At 34.3% G+C, this 25,534-nt stretch overlaps 1 protein-coding gene across 2 annotated transcripts; it reads right to left on the reverse strand.

The window, feature by feature from the left end:
- Positions 1–1,900: 1,900 nt before the first annotated feature.
- LOC149490913 (neuroligin-4, X-linked-like) lies at positions 1,901–25,127 on the reverse strand. 2 transcript variants are annotated; one of them, XM_089709492.1, is made up of 14 exons: positions 25,028–25,127; positions 21,416–21,608; positions 20,017–20,135; positions 19,410–19,559; positions 17,223–17,417; positions 16,509–16,644; positions 15,874–16,125; positions 14,773–15,034; positions 13,827–14,070; positions 13,414–13,551; positions 7,525–7,714; positions 4,175–4,302; positions 3,258–3,331; positions 1,901–2,412 (listed from the first exon to the last, which is right to left on the reverse strand). In XM_089709492.1, exons 1-14 carry the CDS (start codon positions 25,125–25,127, stop codon positions 2,320–2,322), a joined length of 2,274 nt encoding a protein of 757 aa, XP_089565618.1. In that variant the 3' UTR covers positions 1,901–2,319. The 2 variants fall into 2 exon arrangements, with proteins under 2 accessions (XP_089565618.1, XP_089565608.1); XM_089709482.1 differs by having other exon boundaries at positions 1,901–2,417.
- Positions 25,128–25,534: the final 407 nt, after the last annotated feature.

Consider the following 25,534-nt stretch of genomic DNA (forward strand, 5'->3'; position numbering starts at 1 on the left):
TTTTACCCAAATAGAAAGGTTAGAAAGCTCTATTTAAGAAAAGAGACACGATAAAATATATAGATGAAAGAAGAATAACAATAATAAGTCCTTTATCGGATACTATAAAAAGTTTTATTTTGATTCAATTATTATAGGACCTTTTAAAATATATAGGTATGTGTCAACAAATGATGATTATTATGAAAAACAGAGTACCTAAAGAAACAGAGTAAAAAAACTTCCACGAAATACTAAATTTATGCGTGCTCTAATGTATGCCTGTTTGATAATAATTAATAAAGCAACGCATAATATTTGGCATTTGAAATTGTAGACTCGTGAACGCGTTCGTAAAGCGAACAACTTTATTGGTGTTTAATGAATAATTAATAGTTTAATAATTATAATCTTAGAAAGTTAGTGAGGCATTTACAGTTTTGTACAAATATAATATATGGCTCTAAACATTTCGTAGCAATTTTAAATTTTCAACCGGTATTTATTTCTGTAAACGAGGCCTGAAAAACGTGCAATAATAAGTATTGCTTTTCAGATTTTTCATACAAGCAGCAAATAGAACAACATCATACCTTCATAGCTTTTTTAAAAAGACAGTAAAAATAGTGTTATTTTTAAGCTATTACATAGCTTCTATCGCGGGCGAATCGAGAAATTACGTAACGAAAAAACCTCACGCTCCCCACTCCGACGGGCTCGGAGGTGTGGATTGAAGGCATGCTATGCAATAGCTTTACCGCGGCAGTCCCCGAGTGCCACACGTCTTTTTTAAATTTATAAGATCAATTATTCAACTGTAGCTACATTGTCCATAGAAATATATAAAGTAATCCATTATTTCCACAAGCAATTGAATGTGGAATAAACAGCTGTAGCCTGCGCAACATAACAGTGTTAGAGCTAGTGACTCGCGCTGGTCACCGGTGCAAGGAGAGTCACTGGAACAAACTAGTACATGCACATACTAACACTATTACATTACCTATATAACAACTTCAGGTTAGTCCTTTCTAGAATATTTTTGGACATGGAAGGTTTTTTTTAAAGATTATAATACAAGGAATAGTAACTTAGTTTTTATTTAGTTTTAGTGTTAGCTTTTTATTGATTAGGAAATATGCAATTTTGAGTTCGCTTTGTCCAGTTAATATTCTTTTGAATATTTAAATGTTTAACACAAAACAGACGCTTTAAATTCAAGAGGTTCCTGCATTGTTAGATCTTTACTTTAATGTCAAACAAAGGAATTAAAGGGCGAATTACGAAAATAGCAAGAGGTCTTACTCTTTGAACTGACAAAGTAACATTTTCCGCATTTTATGGCTGCCGTATTAAATTTATAATCCTATTCATTTACGATGCTCTACAATTTGGTGAAAATTAGAAATAAATTAATCTTGTAAGATGAAATTAATCGATATTAAAATTAATTTTCAATATGAGCTTCTGTGCCTTGAAAACCAGAATCTATTTATTACATAGACTATTAGTTAAGCATAAATATTGACAAAATACAAGTCCCACGCATATAGTTGAGAATTATTTATAGTCGATATCAGTCAACACGGCTATTAAAGGTCTTTCAAGTAATATTCTCTAGACTGAAACACTATCTTCACAAGCGATCGTAATTACTTAGTTCTCGTTTACATTGTCACAAAGGATATTTCATGCTAAACCTCTGAGTAATATTCGTATCATAAACACGTCATCAAATGCTGTATTTCTAGAAATTTTGTCGTCTACATCATCAAATATAACGGATTTAAAACGTGATTAATTATTTAATCGAGCGAAAATGATAAATAATAAACACGCTTTTCACTTGCGACTTACAATTCTAATGATAAACAATTAATATTTGTGTCGAGTTATTAATATTTCAAATTGCCTCAATACACTACCCTCGTTTGATTCTTATTTTCAAGGAAACAATGTTTTGTTACATCACTAAAGGAAAATGTTCAATAAGTTAAACATTCCTAAATTATTTTTATGTATATACCTTTTATTACTTTGTTACCAACAGATTCCAAATAAAATACATCTGCAAACATTGCAGCATTCAGACAAAAGGTCATTTTATTTTAAAATCCACCACAATGTTCAATAAGTCACGATACAAAAGTATTTTTGTATTATTTTTTTACATTTCAGCACTCACAATGTTTGACACAATTCAGTTTTTGCACCATTCTTTAAAACACAATAATATCACTACAGCTTCCAATAGTAGGTACATATTATTTCACACACTAAACACTTAATTGTTCTCGTACTTGTTTATAACCCGACTTATTTCAAAAGTCTTCAAATAATTTAAAACTCGTCTACACTGAGATCTCCTGTATTTGGACGCGCTTTTTTGGAGGCGCGGCGCTGCTCGCTCTCTCCTTTAATTCTAACTCGCTGCTGCGCTGTGGAAGTCGATTATATGTTAATTATAGTCATAAATATTCAAAGAATTCAATAATTATTAAAAGTCAGAAAGAGAAGAGCAGTCTTTCATACTACCAATGTGGAAGTAAGACGTCAGACAATTTGAATCGATCATTTCTTGGCACGGTTTGTAATAGAACTTCAATCTAATTTATTCATATTTACACGCTCAATTTACTGGCAAAATGTGTAAGATACGGCTTTATAACATACATATACATTCACAAATATTTAATTTGAATTACAAGATTGTTGACGTTTTTGTAAATGTTTACACAATTAATAACACGGTATTTTAGAAGTTTGATTGTTACATTACATTATTACATAGGCTCTATTTTTGTGTATCATTATAAATTATAATGTTAAAACAATATACACATATAAATTCGTTCCAAGATTAATGTCTTTAAAGCATGTACAAGAAAATGGAATACAAGCATGAACATCGCAAGGCATATATGGCATTCATCGCAAAATGAGCGGGAGCGAGTGCCGCGTCATCGCAGCCCATCAGCCCATAATGTGAGCGTTTTGCTCGCATCAATCACGCTGCATTTTATTCGAGCCATCGATATTACGTCTCTATTTGCTTACTCCGATTCATGATGCTTTGTTACGCGCCATTTCTGCTCAGTGATGATTATTGTTGGCTCGTGTGTGTTGAAGGAACGCTTGGAGCGTCCATGGTATATTAGGAAGTACTACATATAATATTGTTTCTCGCTAATATAGTATAAGATCGTCTGTTGAGCTCTCCTAATACAGATTTTACATTTGCATAAGATCTGAAACAAAGTACAAGTGAACATTTCTACCTTAAGCGTGCTCTTGCGCGGCGAGGTGACGGTGTCGCTGGCCGCACTCACACCCGACCGGCTTGAACTGCTCCCTAGGGAACAATGAATGAAGGAATTAATGAAACAATCTTTGGTAACATCCCATATCTTACATATTATAATATGGGTATGTATAATAATATGGGTATTATGTAATAAGCCACTCGGCCTAGCTCTAGCCGGGTTAGGTATAGGGGGAAATATAACATAATAGTATAGCGGTGTGGTGATAAAATTTCGAAATAGATTGTCTTTTTGGAGAAACTTTGGTTGATTGAAATAAACAAAGAGTACTTTTTTCTATATAATTTTAGTATATACAATATACATACTTACTTTAATAATGTATCTTTACATTTTAAATGGAAACAAGCTTTAGAAAATTATTTAAAGGTATTCTCGTTCTGTTGATTAAAGAGAATATTTCGTTTGTGTGTGTGAGTTTACTTTGAATAAAGTTTGCCTGGAGAGGTAATATAATATTAAATTGATATGTTTTATTAATGATATACTTAAATAAATGAATTTAAAACAGTGATACTGTGGTTTAATGATCACGTCTTTGGTTAATCGGGTTTCGAGGTTTCAATCCATTTTGGTGCTACTTTTTTATCACCCCTATAAATAATTATATTCAAAACGAAAACTGTATAAAATAGACAATAATATAATGAACAGTTGCAATAGCCAATAGATTGCAATCTAAAAGATACTGAGTACTTACTATATAGTAACCTTTTTTTTATAGTGAACTATAGTAACCTAACAATTCTTAAACATAAATACCTACTGTTTTTAAATATTAGGTACCTACTATAAAACAGGCAAAAACCGATTACAATTTTTAAAAGAAAAGAAAGTTACCCAAAATACTTTCTTTAAAAATGTTTTATTACCATCTCGCCTCGGCCTCCGATTGGCGCGCCGCTTCCCGCGCTGCAGGTAGATTCCCGCGAAGACCAGCAGGTTGAGGGCCAGCAGGAAGCAACCAGCCCCCACGGTCACACCCAGCGCTACTGTGTAGCTGTAACAAAAGTAGCGATTGTTTATGCTCTCCTAGTATTCTAGAACGATATCGATATTTATAAAATATCAAATTCTTTAACCAAGTTGAAAAAACCTTAAAAGAAGTCTTTTTTCAACCTTTATTGGCTGCAAACAGCAACAATGCTCAGAAAAGGACAATCGATAAAATAAAATAAATATGAATCACATCTGAATCCACAACGGAACACGGCGCACGGAGCTCTACATACTGAAGTGTATTAGCGGCCATCGCAGAAGGAAACACACGTGAAAATACCCTTTTTTTAGGGGAATTCAAACACTTGAAATTTTTCTATTCTTTAAAAATCAAAAATGATAAAATTCTCCCAATATTAAGCCCTTATCAAGTACTTCAACACGATATTGTCTATTTACATAATTTCGAACACACCTCAAGATATTTAGCAAAATCGTCCGTATTTTAATTCTCAGCGAGGAACATTATTTACGGGAAATCCTTTTGAAATATGACGCCATTACCTCGTCGGCGCGCGTCCAGTTAATTCTGTCCCGGTACGCCATCATTTAACATTATCAAGTGAAGCCAGTCAGCCAGCCGACTTGAGAAATGGATCATTCATGAGCCACCGTCATGAGTCTTTGAGGGAATATTGTATGAATCATATCTGCTATTAGAGAATGTCGTTTATACTTGCTGAGTGCTCTACCTGATACTATTGAGCTATTAATAAAGGTTTTAATGAAATGGAAACGTAGGTAGGTACAATAAGTTTTTATAATTATTTAATGAATTATAAAAATATAAAACTGGACATTACGGTTATGTAATATAATAAAATAGATAATTATCGTAAAAACAAAACGTATTTCTCTGTACATATTTAATATAACTTTTTGTCATCTTACTCGTGGATATTGTAAAGCAACTATTTATTTTTCAAACAATACATTGTATTATGTCACCTATTAACTTCATATAAGACAAGAAGATCAACGTTATTAAAAAAAATACTTTGTACTTTGCAGTCCCTCAAATGGTCTGCTTTATAAGTCATGCTCTTAGGTAATGCTACTTATAAAACGAAAGCTATTCCCATAAAGAATTCCGATGTAATAGCCGAGTAAATGCAATTGCAATGAACAGGTAAACACATTAGATGAATTACAGGCAGCAGATCCGTCTTGTAAAGCCAGCGATATGGACGTATATTTTTGCCAGCCCTGTTTGCTTCTGCATTGAACGTTGCAAATGTTTACGGGGAACTTTTATAGGAATAGGGCTGCCATTTGAGTGTATTTGTGAGATTTTTTGAGTCCGATTACTATTATATTATAATATGCAGGTTTGAGAGGGTATATGTATAGATTTTGGTAAGGATCATTTATTTTTATAAGATTAATCCAAAATTAAAACATATTACAAGTAAGACCGTCAATAAAATTTTATTTTATCTAATTTTAAAATTTATTTGGTGTTTGAGGATAAAAAAATGTCTGCACAAACATACATTTTTATAAAAAGCTATTTCATTCAAAGTTGAAACTAAAAGCAGTTTTGAGAAAATATCACTACAATGTTACACGGCGAACGTTTTATCGTGACTTCATACAATATTAATAAAATTGAGACACAGTAAAAGTTTAAAAGTTACCAAGTCCTGAATATTTATCGCTTGCAAGCGGATATATAAAACTACGAGAGGCAGCCCTAGCAAACCTTTTTGGTAAATATGTTTCGTACGGGCAAACTTCTGTTATCTTGAAATTGCGAACTTGCAGTGTGACTCTATGAGAGTTTTTGTTAAAGAGGCAAGTATAATCCAATGTAACGGAATATAGAAGATGTTCAAACTATTTTCCTCCTTAAATAACGGAGCCCATTTACTTTATTATATTACAGCTCCTGTCCCTGTATTGTGATAGATAATTTTTGTGATAACACGAAGTTATGTTTCGTATTTTGGGGAAAGAGATAGGCGTAAGGCTGGCCAGATGCTTTGTTATTTGTTTTAATGAGGAGCTGTTTTTATTGTTATTGCAATAATATGGTTAGTAATAATATTATTTTTATATACCTAACATAATAATCGTGTCGGGCAACATACTCCTTAATTTGCAATCGTTTCTTTTACCTTGGGTTGACCCATTCATTATGAAAGACGAACATCGTAAAGTTTTAGCAAATACCAATGTTAGCAATGTTGTTGAAAGCCAAAATTTTACAGCAAAGTACTATAAAAGTGAGGTATTGTTTGATTTTAAAACTTTCGCAATTACCCACCACGGTTGGACAAAACTCCGACCTGGCTAAAACAATACCTTTATTAATGGTCAAAGTTTCGTTGTATTTGCAACTACAAGTGCTATTTTTCTGTTTTAATCGGGACTTATTATAATTCCCTGATATAAAAACATGTGACGCTCGACAAAATAAATCGCACCAGTTTTAAATAACTAGGTATTCAGTTCATTAAGGTATAAAAATTTCAGACAACATTTCCAAATTATCGAAATAAAATTCCAGCAAGAATTAATAAATTATTAAATCTTTGCGGAATGTTTGATCTCGAATATACCAGAAAATAATCGAGGCTAATGAAAATAAGTCTGTAGGAATTATTTTGTAAGCACTTCGTGATAAGTATTTTCGCAGCAAAAACGCTTCGGAAAATTAAACGGGTAATGAATGTAATACGAGCGAAGTTTTAACCAGATCGTAGGATAAGATGGTCTCAATTATAGCTTTTTATCGAAGTTATATTGTATAGAAAAAACTTATTACTCTCATGAGTTTAAGTTTGTCTTTTTAAATTTATGTTTTAAAGTACCTATTTATGTTATATTACGAATTTTAGTAGTGTTGATATGTAAGGGTATTTCCTCCACGTACGTATCGTGAAGATATCGTACATGTTTATATTAAAATTTAAATTGTTTCGTCACTATTAGCAGTCTTATTAATTTGCCATGAAGTTCATAGAAATATTAATTATCAATTCCTTCTTTAAATTAATAACAATCTATCCTACAAATAAAATCAATAGCTAGTAAATAAAGAAACATATCGAGGGCGTTTTGATCTAAAAATATATCATTCCTTGAATACTAAACATTTTTATGAAAATCAAAGATATCTTTGATCAAAGCCATAAACGAAAACTGTCAGATACACAATTTACATCCCAAAAAATACACTAGAGAAAAAATAAGTACACGATTATTACTTTTCTTAGCTTACCTATAGTACTGTGTGTCCAGTGTGAGCGAATCCTCCTTGGGTGAGGGTCTCGGCGGGGGGAGGGCGGCGAGCGCGGGCCGCGCGGAGGGAGAGGGGGAGCACTCCTCCGACTCGCTGTCTTCCTCCTCCTCGCTGCTGTCTTCGTCGTCCACGGTTGATGCGGTCGTGTACATCTCGGGAAATATGTCACCTAGGGTGTGAAATATGGTACTTTCTTGAATACTGCCACAATGTGAAAGTCCTACCAACTTTCAAGTCACATATTATTTAGGTTGAATAGTTTTTCGTAAAAAAAAAATTCGCGATAAATGTTAAAACATTGCAAAAATTGAATAGACATTTCTGGCACAAATAACCTACCAAAATATTATGTAACAAAGAAAAACAAACAATGCAAGAAACATACTCCGTTATAATTCACTCCGTACGCATCTTTCACGGCAATGGCTCTTAACATGCGGGACGAATTACGTTCAGGCATTTCCTGTGCTTTCCGAAATAAAGTTTAAAAGATTTATATGATTGTCGGCAGGTACGCGCCAGTATTTTCTGATCTATGACGTCACTAGCTACGATTTACTGCTGCAATTTGTCTGACTTTATTGTCTCGTGTTTTTCGGTTGGCTTCTAGGAAAGTCGATTGGCAACATTACGTCTTTGACTCTGTTCGTTCATTTGAGAGAAAGAAAATTTAGTGCAGAAATTATAGGGAAGGAAATTGGCACACAAACAGTTTATACATGGCCTACTTTCGCTGTATTTTAAGTAAATTCCTTCTTCTTCTTCTTACATCCTCTTCCTGTTTGTTGTTGTAGTTGTACAGGTTGCTTAGAACAGCGCATAGTAAATTTCTTTCGTCGTTTCAGCCGTTTAGTAAATTTATTTAGTAGACAAATATTTGAGTGATAGCTTTAAATTTATGAGTAGCATTACAAAGAACGAGGAACACTTAATGTAAACTCATTGTTATATCAAACAGCGAGTACATTACCTAACCTGCACGAGCCATTTTCACAAACAAGCGCACTAAGCTCGCAGGAGCCTCGCTTTAATCCGCGAGCGCCTCAAGCGATTGAAGCGCTGCAGAATTTCAAAGCCAGTTTCAGCTCGCTAACTCAAAGCGCTAACAGAAGCACTTTCATGTTAGCATTTGTACAAATATTCTTTTTATATCTGGAGGGGATTGCCGGAACGGTGCACGTGAAATGAAGATATCAAACTCACGTATTTACGTTTCAATGAGTACAGCTTCAACGGTCTAATTAACTGAGAAAATTAATTTCATAATAAAGGTACGCAAAAATAGAGAATTATTTTCAGATGGAGAATAGAAAGTATTGCTTATTAGACGAACTCTAGCATTAGCTTATATAGACGAACTCTAGCTAGCTCTAGAACTCCCGACATAACTATGTCAGATAGTATGTCTATATAGCCTATCAAGGTTATTAATATTAATACATAGAGAATATTAAATACATAGTTCAAATACGCTCCGCATAAACACATAATAAGGAATCCATTAAGGTGCTAATAAAACTAAATTGGACTCTCAAACAGATATTAGCAAACCAAACTAGCTTCCCTTAATTTCCGTTATGAATGAGGTCAGCCCGGCCCGAAGGGAAGGTATGAATGACCGGGAATTTATAACCTGAGAGCTTGAAATATCATTACCTCTGAATAGAAGCCCATTCTTGGATAGAAGTTCTTCATTTTTATGAAAATAGAACCTTTCTAGGTGAAGTAAGTTAGTGCTCGGTTTTTAGATCAAGAACACCTTTTAAACTGATCCATAAATAGAAATCCAACAGTAATTTATGGATCAGTATTAGTGAATATTGTGCGTGTTTGTTGATTTGAACCATTCGCAGTTTTCTGTTGGCTTGTACAAAATAAGGTCCGAAACTACTAGACTAATTTTAAAAATTCCTTCATTTTGCCATTGACTACAAGTTTTTACTCTTATTCCGGGCAGAGCTATACATAAAGAAATATTGAATTATTCAAGGGGACTTAACTACCTACTTAAGTATCTGTAAACAGTTTTAATAGAGCCTGTCCTACGCAGATGATATTATAAATATTTGAAATTATTCCAGTCTATTAATAATTTCGTTATCAATTCAAAGTCAAAGTCTCCAGAATGGAGCTTGGCATTTAATTTATCTAGACTATTGTAGTATTAAACATAAATAATTTTAGAAGAGAAGTTAAAATATTTTAATACAATCTTGACTATTTAGTCGATATATTTATGGGAGTTCTACTGATGTTTAATTTTCTGAAATTATATAGAGTTGATTGAATGAAATAAAATCGAAAAGAGGCTTTGTACCCAATTTTATTTATAGATTTTACAAACTCTTATTCCTATAAAATGTCTTCAAAAATTCTTATTTAAAAACGACATAATCCCTTTTAATCATTCCCAAGTTATTTCAAACGTTTACGAAACAAACATTTGAGATGGAGCGCCTTCCAGCATCACCAGACGAGTCACGTAACAATTAAGGGCGCCTTTGTTGTTGGCACACTTAGCTTGAAAGGAAAGGAAAACAAAAGTGTGGATCTAGCCCAAACTGTTCTTCACCTCCAAGTGAATCCCGGACAATGGAGGTCCTGGGAACACTAGCATTGTCCTACAATTTGGCGATTTATCAGCTGAGCGCTTCCTCCCTTCCGTGACCGTAATACGTACTAAATTTCAGCCTGCTTTTCGGCGTTTTATGAAATTATGTTTTAAACTAAACTTGTTTAAGGATACAAGGTATTGATACAATAACTATAAATAATTAATGTATTAATTCGTTTTTGAGTTAGGAAGAAGAATGTTACACAGAAAATTAATAGTGTTCAATTTTCATACTATTTTTGAAGAGTTTTTTCATCGAGTAGTTCCAATATTTTCAATTCCAACTGTAAAATCATGAAATCAAAGTGAACGTGTATTTTGCACAAACTTTTGATGTTAAATGTAGAGCTTGATCCGGTTCAAAAAAGAACATTTTTCAATTACAGAATTCAATACGTAGGTAATGAATATGAATTTGGTTCTTCGACAAGTATTTGTTGGAAAACAAAGCACCTTTGAACCTTACAAACGCTACTACAGCTATACAAAGAATAAAAGAAAAATAGTGCGTACAACAACAAGAATCTCATTAGACCTAGAAAAGCAATAGATTATTATATATATAGACAATTTATTATATTACTTGGACAGCAAATACGGTGATTGTCATAAATTTCAGACAATGCTTACATCGGGGAACAAACATGTCCCCGGCCAGCCAGCCCAGCCTGTACCAAGTACCAACACAATTTGATCTTAAATATATAATATTAGCGGATTAGTTTCCACGTATTGGGTTACTCCCTGTAATGGACATTGAATTCATAAATATCTTGCAATGTTACTTAGAATGGAACATTTTGTTGATGACTTTCCTCGTCTTTTGTGTTGCTACGATTTAATATAGCAAAACGAAAAACTATTTATGAACCAGAAAAAACGTTATTATTTTTGAAAATACGTCTACGTTAACTCTTTTTTTTTAATTTTATAATTAGTATTTATATAAATGTAGGACCTCGGAAAATACGCGGGCAGACTGAAAATCAGCGCTGTTCGGGTGTTAGCCCACAGCATGGCTGAGTCTGTTCCGATTGCCTAATATATTGTGTTACTTTTAAGTTAAGATAGTCTAAGTTTTTTGTTGGCAATAAAGCTTTTTTTCTTTCTTTCTTTCTTTCTTTCTTTCTTTCTTTCTTCGTGATAACAGTAGGGATCTATCTCTTGTTACAGTATTATTGCTAAGATTGTTGCCTTTTCTTTCAATAGGTGATAACTGGAGGCACAAAAGTTTAACGCACATTCCCGAAGCTCCATCAGACAGATTACGGATGCTCAAATTACAAGATAGCCTGTTTATAAGTCTGATAAGAAAAAAGTAACCAATTGACAAGTGTCTATAAAACATTAATTTCTAGAAATAATAAACTCTAAAGCCCATTCAGTTCCAGTAAACGGTCATGACTACAGACCATCGCGCCTTAAAATAATATATATTTAACTTCGACGTTCAAAGAAATTTAATTAAAAACTTTTAAAGCATACATTCAGTAATTTTCCTTTATATGAATAGAAGTGACGCCAAGTCGCCGAGTTTGGCAGCGAGCGGAATATTTTCAAAGAGCAGTTAATAATGGGGTCTCACGGAAATCACAGCGGAGCTGACTCCACATCAATTACTTACGTCTTTTGCATGTCATTGTTAAATGTTTCTCTTGATATACACAAAAGATTTTTCTGTATTTTTTGAAGTGAAAACTTCTTTAGCTACGCCGAGGAATTTTCGGTGCTCAATTCACGGGTTTGCGTCATAAAGTGACAAGTCATCTAATGACTCTGCTCACTTTGAATTTTTATTTTACTCTTGTGTCCTTATACCCCTTGAATATGTCTAAAGTTTTAGATTTTGAAGTGAAACTTCTTTATCGGGGTTGGAAAAAAATTTAGTGTAACATTTTTTCGTTACGCGTGACATTTTTCCGTTACGCGCCATCTTTTTTTATCCCTACCACGCGTAGAGACAATTTAACTATTTTATAGTAGTAGAAACGGCACATAAAATTGTTCTCTGCATTCGGGTCACCGGTCTTTACATAAACAAAAAGTGTCATCAAATATTTAAAACGAAAACTATATTATTACTGCGTTCCGTCGAAATATTCCAAACACTGCACATCCGAGGTTGCCATGAATGCGTCAACGTTTCAATACCTCCGGATTTCATAAAAATTGTGCATCTGAAAAACGATTTTCGAAGCATTTTTATTTCGTATAAACGAAACAACGGGAAAGCTTCTAGGCCGCCATTACGAGCCCAAATCTCCCTCTGCGGGGAAATTCCCCCATTTTAGAAGTTTCCGGCATGAGACGGACTATCGCCTAATTGCTCGCTCATCACATTTCAGCCATTAAATTTTGCGCCTATTTAATTTGGGCGTTGTCAACTTTATGGACTCGTTTTAGCCTTGCGTAAAACGTCTATGGATTTTACTCTGTCGTTAAATACGCTATGGAATACAAATGCCCATTTAATGTAAACATTTGTTAGTTAATGTTCACGTACCGGTATAATCACACCATTAAGCTTCTTAAGATATCGCTATTAGTATTATCCTATATCATAATATTATAATGTGAGACAAACTTGGTTACCCGTATCTAATCCCTATTATATAATATATTCTGGGTTTAAATGTGCTCTTAGTAGCATATTTAAAATTAATTATTTGTTTGTATAAAGAGCGTAAAATGCAATATCAATCTGGTAAATACACTAATCTAGATCATCTAGACATAGTTATAACAAAAAGAAGTGAGATTTTAATTCTCTGGGTATAATCGATTAAGTAATCAAATTTCGTAATAATCTGCCCCATTAATTTAATTAAAACACAACATTTATAGCTGTAGCGAGGTGATTACAAGACTTTCTTATTATTTTCTTTGTTTTGTATTAAAAACCTTTATATTTTACAAAAAGTCCACTCTTATTTTTTATTAATTGTATTAGAAATAATTTTGCAGTTAAACACTATAGAAAGTTTTAAAATTATTGCCTTGGATATTATTGATATTATGCTTTCACATTCTACATGACTTACTTTTGCCTACGGTTATACAAACACATTTTAAAGATTTATTGTAAAAGTTATTGTGATAGTGTATGTATAATATTATGCACGTTTGAAGAATGTTTATCTTATATTATATCCTCGGAAATAGTTTGACCGATTTTAATGTCAATTTTAGTGTCTATAGACTTGTCATTTGTATAAGTATCCTGCAACATTATCCGGATCATCTAGTATACTTACCAGCGAACATATCCGGGTGCGTGGTTCGGAACTGGTGGTGCGCGGGCGGCGCGCCGGCGCGGTGCAGCTGCGGCACCAGCTGCAGCCACACCGACATCTTGTGACCCCGATAGTGGCTCTTCACTCGGACCTTTGTGCCTGCACAATACATCATCATCATTGTAATCATTGTCAACGCCAGCAGCATCACCACCATCATCGTAATAAGAAATATCATGATCAACATTATTACCATTACCACAAACATAATTATAAACACCATCATCACCTTTTTCATGATCATCATTGAATACCATCACCTTAATTTTTATCACCTTCATAATTATCATTACCATATTGAGGTATTTAATGACCATCTTCTTAACTAATCAAGGTATAACTCTAGATATTTTATAATTCCATATATAACTCACCTATACTTAAATACTGTTGCGTATTCAGTTCATATCTTGGCCAGTTAACGCTGGCCTCATGATGATGATCATCAACCTTCGGCGAGAGGTCACCAGTTTTGGCGAATGCTGCTAGAAGTGCCACAGTGGACTCCCCAACTGCTATATCTCCTCGTGAATAGTTCTTTGGGGCAAATGACGAGCCCCCGACTAGGGGTAGACCTAGGAAATAGGGCAGCGTATCGCTAGTAACGCTGCCCAATCGCTAGAAGAAAAATAACAATGTTGACTTCATTATGAAGGTGTTCAATGATGAATAAATTATTAAACATCAATGAGGTTGAAAATGAATACTTAACTTATTTTATTTCGAAAACCAAATTTTATGTCATTAAAAATAACTCAAAGAATACATATAATTATTATAATCTACGGCATAATACAAATATTAAAAACGTGAGGAAATTTGTTTTGAAGATAAATATCGAATTCATATTTTAGGCAAATGAGGAAAAGATGAGGGAAATTCGAGGCTGTAAACAATTCCAGGTAAAATGGAGGCGAATATTGTTTTATGATTTTACAGGAGTTATTTATTCAAATTACTCCTGTCAGTTTCGTTTTTCTTTTATCTATTATGTCTATATTATACCATAATTTGTTTGTCTTTAATGTACAGATGGAAGACAGAGATTACATTAGTCGCTTATTTACTTGACAACATAAGGAGCCAATTATTTATAATAATACGTATTTACAAATAATCTTTGAAGATGTTTATGGAACTATCTTGGTCTATTTACAAAAAATTGTGTGACGAATTTCCACTACAGATATAAAACAATTCCGCCACTTAATATACAATGCTTTATATTCTGGGTTATAATTTCGTGAAAAAATAATGTTGTGATACAATCTAATTCCAAATAACCTTTGCTTTCAATATATCATCATGTTGCAGCGTTACCTGCGGCCAGTCGGCGTCGCGGCTCTGGTGCGCGAGGTGCGCGAAGTGCGTGCGGGCGCCGCGGCGCGCGTGCAGCTGCACCAGGCGCAGCGCGGGCGCGGCGGCCGCGGCGTCGCTGAGCGCCTCCAGCGTGGCGTCGCGGATGTTGATCGGGTGCTGGATCGGCTTCTCCCAGTCCGTGTACTCGTTGCGCACGGCCGCGAAGATCTCGTTGCGGTGGTAGCGGTACACGTTGCGGACGAACGTGCGCAGGATGCGGTTCCTGATTGATGGACTTTGTTTAGTGAATCTATTGAAAACAAAACTGCATACGTATTGTGATATTTTTTCTAGTGAAGATACAATTATTACTCCTCAGCAAAATGTTCGTGTAATTTCGTTGCGTCTAAATGCAATTTATAATCGAGATGCATCAGCTAAACCAATTGGACTAACAGCTTATTGTCTTCTATGTATTTTGTCTATTATATTTAATCAATATGATTCATTATAATATTAACGTGCACTATAATAAATAATAATATATTATTATAATATGTTACTAGCCTTAACTTTTATATATCATATATTTATAATCTTTTGTATCATTTCTCTGGGATTCTTATTGAAAAAATTACAAAGACCAGGAAAGCACGATCTATCTCAATGTGGTTATGATAATATTTTTCTTATTAAGAAACTATTATAATAAATCACGACAAACTTTCAACAAAATAACAGTATTTATTCGACATTTATATTATCTGAGACAATTTTATAAAAATAGTAGTAAATTAGAGCGCGTGTACGCGCTCGAATATTTCCACAAAATAATATTCGTTCTCTTCGATAATAATTAAGAGTTCGTAATTACCTACGTTTATTTTTACACAAATATCCAATAATCTCAAGGATGATATTATCTTTTACGTTCCATGTATTTCTGTAAACCTCAAGATAATGTTAATACAGGTATAATCCTAAAATTATTATGTTGTTTGTGATTTAACAAAAAAACCATGATTTATCTACTACAAACATAACAAAAAACTCTTCATAGGTGTTTAGTTTAAGTTGAGTTTGTTGCTTTTCAGATTAAAATATCAATAAATAATAACTGACCTATAATCCTCTTCAAAGCCATGTCGTATATCATCTTCACTGAAGTACTGGTAGCTCTCAGTAGTGGTAACCACCACTGCCAGGGCACAGGCGAGGAAAGTTTCACTCGCATGGAGTGCCCTGGTGGCGGTCTGGTTGGGAATGTCCTTGCTCGTGGGGACCGTGGGGGCCCATCCAGCTAGGAACCGAGCCGTGGGGGCTTCTACCGCGAGGAGCGCGGAAAGCGGCCGGCTCTTTATGCATGCTGTCAGCCTGGTAGAAGAACTTGCTTAGTTTGAAGTTGTTTTAATATCCCAAATTATCAATGTTTCCATTAAATAAAATTATCGAAATAAGTATACGATTTCTTTCACATTCTAATGGTGATAAATTATAATATTCCAAACTATTCGACATTTTTCTAAAGATTTCCAAGCCGTTGCAGAAACACGTGATTGCACTTATTTCGCTTCCTAATAAATGTAAAACTTAATCGTTTAGAAACGACGTAACAAAATTTTAACGTCTACTGAGTTAACAATTTCATCAAAGTAATAATTTTATCTAGATACCACAGCACAATATTCGCTCTACAACAAGAAGTCCTATGAAATCAAAACATCCCAAATTATCAACATTATTAAGTATATCCTTACCAATGATCATCATCGGTCTTATCCCTAGAGCACCGCAGCGCCTGCGCGGTGTGGTCACGCGCTAACGCCGCGTCCGGCGCGAGCGCAGACGGGCTCAGTGCCGACCCGCTTAGCAATAACACGCGGGATACTAAACCTAAGACCATACAGTTCTATAAATATACAGCTCTTATAAAAGACGACTAATAACATTGGAAACAATTAAAAAAACAGTCTGTCTCGTAATTATAGTGGATTATTTTATGTGTTATTTGTACGCATGTATGGAGCATATTATTGTTCGGAAAATATTGTAATTATAAAATGGTGCTTTATATAATGAATTGGCCTCATTAACGAATGATTAAAAAATGCAAAGTTCTCATTTAAAACGATGAATCTGGATCTTCTTATTGATATTTTCTGAACCTGAATTTTTTCCTCATTATTTGGTCATTAAACTACATAAAGCAGCTTTTTCAGTCAGAACTCTTTTGTAAAATTTAATAACGAAGCTCTCAATTATTAGTTTATTTATATAATCGTGTTTATTATTTCAACTCATCTTGATGGTAGGTACTCGATAAATATTATTTTGAACTAAAACATGTTACATGCGTTGATAAATAATTTACAAGCAACATGTACATAATAATGTTTGCCTACTAATAATACATGTACATGATACAATAATATTAATGCCATATTATTGTATCATGTACGTATAATAGTTACCTTTGATAGTCGGCAACATGACGACAGTGTTGACCAGCGCGGCGCCAGCAGCATGGCCCACGAGCGTGACCCTCTTGGGGTCTCCCCCGAAGGCGGCTATGTTAGTCCGTATCCATGACAACGCGGCCACTACGTCCAGAACCGCGGCGCCACCTGCGGCCGTCACCTCGTCGTCCCCACCACTTGTTAAAAAACCTGAACAGTAATTTTATAACTAATCAGCTGCTCCGTGCGATGTCACCCCCGTGGCTTCACTCCTGTTGGTCGTAGCGTGGTATAGCCTATAACCTTCCTCGATAAATGGGCTATCTAACACCGAAAGAATTTTTCAAATCGGACCAGTAGTTCCCGAGATTAGCGCATTCAAACAAACAAATAAACAAACAAACAAACTCTTCAGCTTTATAATATTAGTAAAGATTAATTAAAAATCTATACTTATTTAAAAAAAAAATATCAAATAATTGTACATTTATCCTTAAAAATAAATAATTGTATATTGTACCATTCCATTCAACAATTCAATATTTACTATTAATTTTTCAAGAAATGCAATACAGAATTGAAACGATAAGACGACGAGGTTCTTAAATTTATCCTTGAAGATGAATAACTAATTATAAGCTACACCGATCCCAAGAAATCCCAGTTATTTTATATTTCATAAAACAACTACCGAAGGTTTCAAAAACACAGTCTTTGCTCAGTGAAGCTCTCCACAAAAATGATTAGATTTGCGCCTGATCTGAATAATCCTTTAAGGATTATATTTGGTTGAACAACTTCAAGTCCGTTATCTTTTGAGGAAGATTTGTGAGGTTTTACTTTGGCAACATTTTTGTAAAGTTTGTGTTCACTTTGAGAACTTCTCGGCTTAATTTTTAAGATAATTTTGACATAGTTATCTAGAATTCTCATTCGCTTCGTTTCGTTTTTTTTATGATAAAGTACAAACTAACATAACTCTCTAAAATTCAATATCTAGTTCAGAGCATTGAAATGCTTTTTAAATAAGATTATATTTTTTCTTCATCAAAAATTTCTCATTTCTCAAGTTTAGAAATGAACATTTGATAACACCACCTGTACCTATAAAACAAAATGTGATAAACTTACTGGAATGTTAAAAAAATCTATCAATTTTAATCACAAGTAATTGTAGAGCGGAAATGACTTCGCACAAATGGAAAAAATAACTATTGAAAATTTAAATTGATTGATGGTGTACATTACGTGTGTTTGAAATTTAAGACCGACCGCTCCATCATCCCAAATTAATGAAAAAGGCGGGATAACGCCTACCTTTTTAATACTTTTATGGGACCGCGGTATTCAATTTAAATTTGGTGATAAACCGGCTTTTGATAATTGTTATTTGGATACGTGTTGATCGTTTGAGCTTTATTGCACGCCTCATAAGCGAAGCGTTGAGGTGGGTACTACTGTCACTTCGCGCAAAACATCTGATTTTTCAAACTTAAAATGTCTTTATGTATCATACATTGCACTTGTAAGATAATACATACACACACATATTAAGAAAAAACACTATTTTTAACGTTCATGATATATTTGATGTCATTTTTGTTATTTAAACTAGTTAAAAAACAGTTTAAAAAAGTTCTGTCTTGGACGTCCGTGTGTCTGTATGTGCGGATCCTTTTTCTTGTTAACACGATAGCGACCGAAATACTTTACTAATCGAGTCTTTTTTTTTCTCTTACGCTTGAGTATGCTCAGGAATAGAACCCTTTCATTTTTCAGGGTCTGATTCGATGTGGTTTAATTGTTATTAAATAAACAAAAATAATAATTAATAAATATTTATTAAAAAAAAATTATGAGGCGTGCACTTTTGGATTTTCCAAATTTTTTTTTACTCTTTGCTTTGCTTATCTTGACAAAAAACTCGATCGAACATTATTATTTTATACCTACCTACTTAACTCTATTTGTCCCTAGTCTATGGAGAAGTTAAGCTACATTTTAATATCTGCAGCATCAGCAGTCGCCTACAGCATTATCTTTACTTAACTTAACATTACTAAATTCAATTTTACTAATGAACCAATAACAAATGAAATGAAAACCTCAAAACGAACAGGTGTTACAAAAGTTTGAAAAACACGTAATTTTTCTAACAATGCGACTCACACCACGGATAATGTATACTAGCACTCGGCTCACCCAGTAAGCCTATCCTATAGTTGAGGGTGATGACGAGCAAGTGCGCGCGCGCGGCCAGCACGGCGCCGTCGAGCGCGTTGCCCGAGCCCCACGCGTGCGACGCGCCCGCCCACACCACAACTGCGTATGGCGCTTCTACGCCACGCGCGCCTGCACAGTGGAGTCAGTTACATGCCAATCGATGAAAGCATTCGTACAGGAGATAATGTTCTTTCAGATAGTAATTCTGCGTATATTAAAAAAAGAAACAAGAATATTGATTCGAGCGCTAATTATGCGTAGTGGGAAATTTTTATATTAGTAAGTGATGATATTGGATAAGAATTAATTTCGTAATTGAAATTAATGTGTAATGAAAAAAAAACTACTTACTACTTAGGTACTACACTATTTTAATACGTAAAGTATAAAAGTGTTAAAATATAATATTGTAGCATTCCTAATTGTTTTATCCTGATTATAACTTAACAACATTAACCAGTGCCTACGGTCAATAAAATAATTTTTTTTATTTACTTCAGAGAACAATGTAGTTAATACTATCAGTTCTATCTTCACGTCCATTATAATTGATTTAATATTACTCGTGTTTACATTTAGTACTTACCGCTACCGGGAACATAAATATTGAGGAACAGGCAATCTTCGCTCTGGTTGGCGAGCAGGGGGACGCTGGCCCGCAGCTCGTTGTACACTCCCAGCGGCATCCTCGACAGCGCTGCACTCCTGGTATTATTTATTGTGCTGTTACACTTTACTACCATTATAAAATGGTTCCCGCAAAAGGAAAATGTGGGATAGAAACTGAGTAAAAGCAAGTAATTAAATGGTTTTATCAAGTACTAGCTGTGCTCCGCAGTTCTACTCGCAATGCTCAGCTCCTGTTGGTCTTAGCGTGATGATATAGCATTCCTTGATAAATGGGCTATCTGACACCGAAACAATTTTTCAAATCGGACCATTAGTTCCTGAGATTAGCGCGTTTAAACAAACAAACAAACAAACTCTTCAGCTTTATAATATGTATTAGCACTATTGTAATACTGTGGTATTAGTATAGATTTATTGCAAAACCGGGTCAAGCATAGTCACTCGCACGGAATTATTATTATCGGTTTAGATGTTGTGGTTTCTATATTCCAAGTCCACAAGAGACAGCTATAAGATATTTTATAGATATTCAAAAGCTTGCTCGTGTAATGTGTTCGTAATGTGGGATTTAATTAATATCTAATACTTACGTTCAATTAAACACCTGCTTGCCTGATTACAAATAAAGAATGAATAGCGGTAAAGTCTTTTAAATTTGTTTTTGTTTGATGACAATGACATTCTTTATACTACTGTAGTTTAAGTGAACGGTTTCGCGGGTAAAAAGTGTATCTACACAATATAAAATCTGCATGTGTATAAATTGTCAAAAACCGGTCAGATATTTTGTTTTTTAGACATTGCAAAAATTTCAGAACAACGAAAATCAACACGTTTTGTTTAATTTACCACCTCCTGTCATCCACAAATATAACGACGCATTGAAAGGTAAATGGAAATTTCGTCAGGATCAATTTTTATTTTGGGAATACTTATTTGGGCATGTTTTCGCAAATTGCTATTTTTCATGACATGAACAGAAGGATATATTATTGCTTATTTTTTTTTCGTTTAATTTGTACAGGTTCATCGTTTGTACTAGTTGACCAATTCTGTACAAAGGAAAAGGTTTGGCTTTTCATAAAGCATACGAATGTGGCTTTCATTTTTAAGCTGGCGTACCCTTGATGAGGTCATATTCATTCTTGTCTCTAACAGTTTTTGAGTTATCATAAGAACTTTTTTACATAAAATTTGTTATTAGGTATTCATAGTTGATATTACGGTGTGGATAGATCAACTATGATTGTATGATGTTATGATAGTGTGCAGCAGGTCAATTAAACAACGAATCAATCAATGTTTTTTTTTTTATAATTACGGGCTACCTAAACAACATACATATTCATACTAACTTGTTCGTTATATCGGGGTAGGTCTGCGGGCACACAGGCGCGAAGGTGTCCGCCAGGCGGGTGCCGGGCCAGGCGCGCGGCGGCGGCGGCGGGCCCAGGCGGCTCGGGGCCCCCGCGTACGGGACCCCGCGGAACACCTCCACGGGTTCCAGCCGGCGCGATGCGGGCTCCACTATGATGCCTCTGATCGCTCCTGTGTACATGATACATTATTGAAGAGTACTTTCGTATATAAGCTGTTAAATCAATTTGTTACTGTGTTAAAAATTGCATCACTTTTACGTTTTTATCTTGATCTTTTGTTCAGAAATTGTGGTCATATTGTATTACAGAAAAAAGTGTAATACAATATGACCTATGACCTGACAATATGAACTTGAATACAATATGAGTTAATGTAAAGTTCGTAATAACTTTACATTTCCTTATTCCTTTCTTAAATCGTGAGAAATGAAAGAGATTATCTGACTTTCCAGTACTTAATTGACGACGACAGACTTGATCCTTAGAAGAAATGTTGTTAATACCAAGAATCGACAAGTTCCTTTTTAAAGTTTTAACAGAATTATTCATAAAAAAAAATATTAGATTAAGTTTTAGCTTACCTTTTATTTTGTTGTTTACTTTCGATACATTTCGCGAACGTAGCGGAATTCAATATAGCGGGAATTTTATTATTATATCGAATACCTCGAATAATTTCATCGTTATTAGGTTAAGATCTAAAGCTTTGCGCTCTCTTATTGATCTGTTATTTTTCGTTCGAATAGTATAATATATCCATATAATAATAATATGATACAAGACTGCCTTTAAGACAGTCGATTTGAACTCATGTGTGAGTATCAATTGGGTTACAGTACTACGTATGTACTGACTATTTTCTAATACATATTAGGTATCTAGTATACCTATTATTTTCGTGTTCATTTCGTAACTTCGCATTTGCCATTTGTTTTGAAATAATTCGTGTGTATAATTACTATCTATCTATAGACATAAAAATGAAACCCGTTTTGCGTTGTCACGGCATCACGCGTGAACGGGTAGACCGATTTTGATAATTATTTTTTTATTATATTCCTTGAAGTACGAGGATGGTTCTTATGTAGAGAAAACTTAAATATGTACCACGGGCGGAGCCGGGGCGGCCCGCTAGTTATAGATATCCATGAAATGTCAGATATATTTTATAAATATCTTAGCTTCGGATCGTATTTGTGGTATTATAATAAAAAAAACAAAACACACGCAGAATGATCACGATCTACATTTTATACTGTAATAATAATTCATAATGACCGCAAAATACATATTAAAATATCGTTTCACCGCAAACTATATTAAACTAGAAAACATTTTAAACAAAAAGTTTCTGCAGCTTTTATTAAAATGATTCCCATCCTACACAAGCTGCAACACAAAATTAAAAATGTCATAAAATTTCACTTGGTACATTGTCACGGCACCCCCGGGGACGTCTGTCCGCCAAATACTTTCATTGTGTTGAATAATAACCACTGTTGTAAAAGCAAGTTCATATATCACAATGGAACTAGGATTTGTGCGAATATTTACATTATTTAGTTTTTGTTGAATATTGGAGACACCTATTATATTAAGTACCTACCTAATATTGTGATATGAAAGTTATTTTTTATTCATCTGATTGTGAAATTTATTGGTGGGATACATATTTTTGTACTAGATAGCGTCACTCGCGAATATTATCGAGTTAAATTTGTTACATATTTGTAGTCGTAGTATTCTAATTAAAAAGAACACCCGACGTACACCTTATCCTAAAGCATTATCCATACTAATTTAAATACCGAAATTCTTCTCTGAGTTTCAACAAAGCAATACAAATAACCAATTACGCTACCGCAGCAATCTCGGCAATTATTAATTCGATGGTCCCTTTAATACAAAATGGAATGACGCCATTTGCCCGTGTTGTCCGTATCCTGGTCTGGAGATGATTGGATTGTTCCGGGATCACGCCGGAATTACACTTATCCTGGTATCATGTAGGGTTGCCGAAACTTATAATTAATTCATGGAACTGTTTTAAATTAAATTTGCGCGGGGCATATTGAAAGTTAACCTATTACAAAACAGATAGTGATACTCCTTTCAAAATATATTCAGCCATACTCTATCGATATTAAGAATTTAAATTGGAAATTTGAAACTTACACATTTTTTATTGAAAGAACAAGACTATCAGACTTTCCAGAACAAAAGCTTTGGACGGTTTCGGCGCGAGAGGACTCTCCCCGGGGGCTTATTAGTTGTTATTGATCAATTATTATTATTAAAGAGCTATTACTGGTATTATTGATGAGAGCTATCTATCCAGCATTGAAAAAGCGATGCCTCTACAATTTTCAAAAGTGATTTCAGCGACCAAAATTTGTTTAAACATACATGTATGTCCTGTAGGTGGTAGCCCTCTGTGGCGATCATCAAACCTCTCTGATTGTATTATATGCGGATCATTTCAGCTCGGGCAAGGTTTGTATGAATTATTTATTAGGTATGAGGTCTTAAATTGCTGGAATTTTCAATTGAATTCGAGCTATTTTAACGAGCGCCTTGCATAGTTCTCATGGCAGGATAACTTAAATTTACAGATAAGAATCTGTAGGCGTTTTCGAGGTACGATTATTAAATAGGGCTGAAATTATTGAATATTTTATGTAGATTACCTTATTAGAGAACTCTACTGCTGTCAGATAAACTTTAAAATTCTTTATAATAGGACGAACCATTCAAGAAGTTCTTAAGAAAATTAACATTCATGACAATCAAAATTAATTTTTCCTTGCTGCTTTAAAAGTTAATACCATTGTTTGTCATTGTTTTTTCACTTTTAAATTCATTAGCTAGAATGAATTTTTTTTACTATAATTTTTTACTGGTTAATGATTATGTTGATTTTTGTAGAACTTATTGTAGAATTTATAACTAACCTACTTTCAACTAAGTCTTATTCTATCGACTGTTTTGGTAAAGGTTATCACTTATCACATTTATATGGAAGTCAGTCTAGTCCATAAATTATTTAATTCATTAAGGAAGAGAAAACAAGAGAAGTATAATCCTGACGAATTGCGAACACCGTGGCGCCTCTGGTAAAAATAAAATATGAATACCTAGACCGCATCCTAGAAATGTGACTGTATTTTTAACATTTTACCGACTGAATTTAATGTTAATTTGTGTTATTAAACGTTTTTTACTTTCTCCTGGTGCTGAATGCTATAGTTGGAAATATTTTCATTTAACTTGAGTTATTTCTTTTTCATTGGTGAAATGAGATGCGATTCTTTTTCTAAAAAATGTGGGTATAATTATGATAAGTTCTTATATTAATATTTCTGCATGTGATCTCGTGAAAGTAAAATTAATTAAATAAAAATTTGTCGAAGTACATGCTTTTTAGGGTTCTGTTGTAATTGTCTCTTCTTGAATCCCTCAACGCCGCCCTTCTGTTTATACTTTGAAATTTTGACATCTCCAGTCTCCACGCAGCTGCTAAGTCTGTTTGCTGGATCACACATACGCACACACGCACACACACACACACACACACACACACACACTGACCGGCATGCGTGTGCACGATGCGCGAGCTGTACCGCGGGCCGGCGGCCGCCAGCACTGCCAGGGCCAGCGTCGCGCACCACGCCCACCACGCGCACTCCATGCGCCATCACGCGGTGGTTAGCTGCAACAATACATATAAATACGTTAATAATTATCGTAATTTTTAATCTAGTCATCTTGACCTGAAGCACATGAGGACGAACAAAAATGAATTCATTCTTCGATTTAGGTTTAACTAAGACCACTTTGACTTTGCAAAGTCTTGAACGCAATAAAAATAAACATAACAACGCTATCCAATATCAACATAATGTCTGATATCACACATTCCCGCGGCCGCGATCACTACACCACGAAACCAGACCAGATACAAACGCATTCCAGCCCAAATTGAAACCGTATTCAAGCCAGTATCGCCAAAATTTCTCTTCTGAAGCGTACACACATCGCGGCTAGAAATATCCCAATAAATCCTCGTGTGATCGAATGTCAGAGGCAGCTCGTTCA

The sequence above is a fragment of the Colias philodice genome, chromosome 2 (assembly GCF_061535455.1).
Source record: "Colias philodice isolate Cphi_HAF_F1 chromosome 2, ilColPhil1 Martin Lab GWU primary, whole genome shotgun sequence".
In the NCBI taxonomy this organism is placed as follows: domain Eukaryota; kingdom Metazoa; phylum Arthropoda; class Insecta; order Lepidoptera; family Pieridae; genus Colias; species Colias philodice.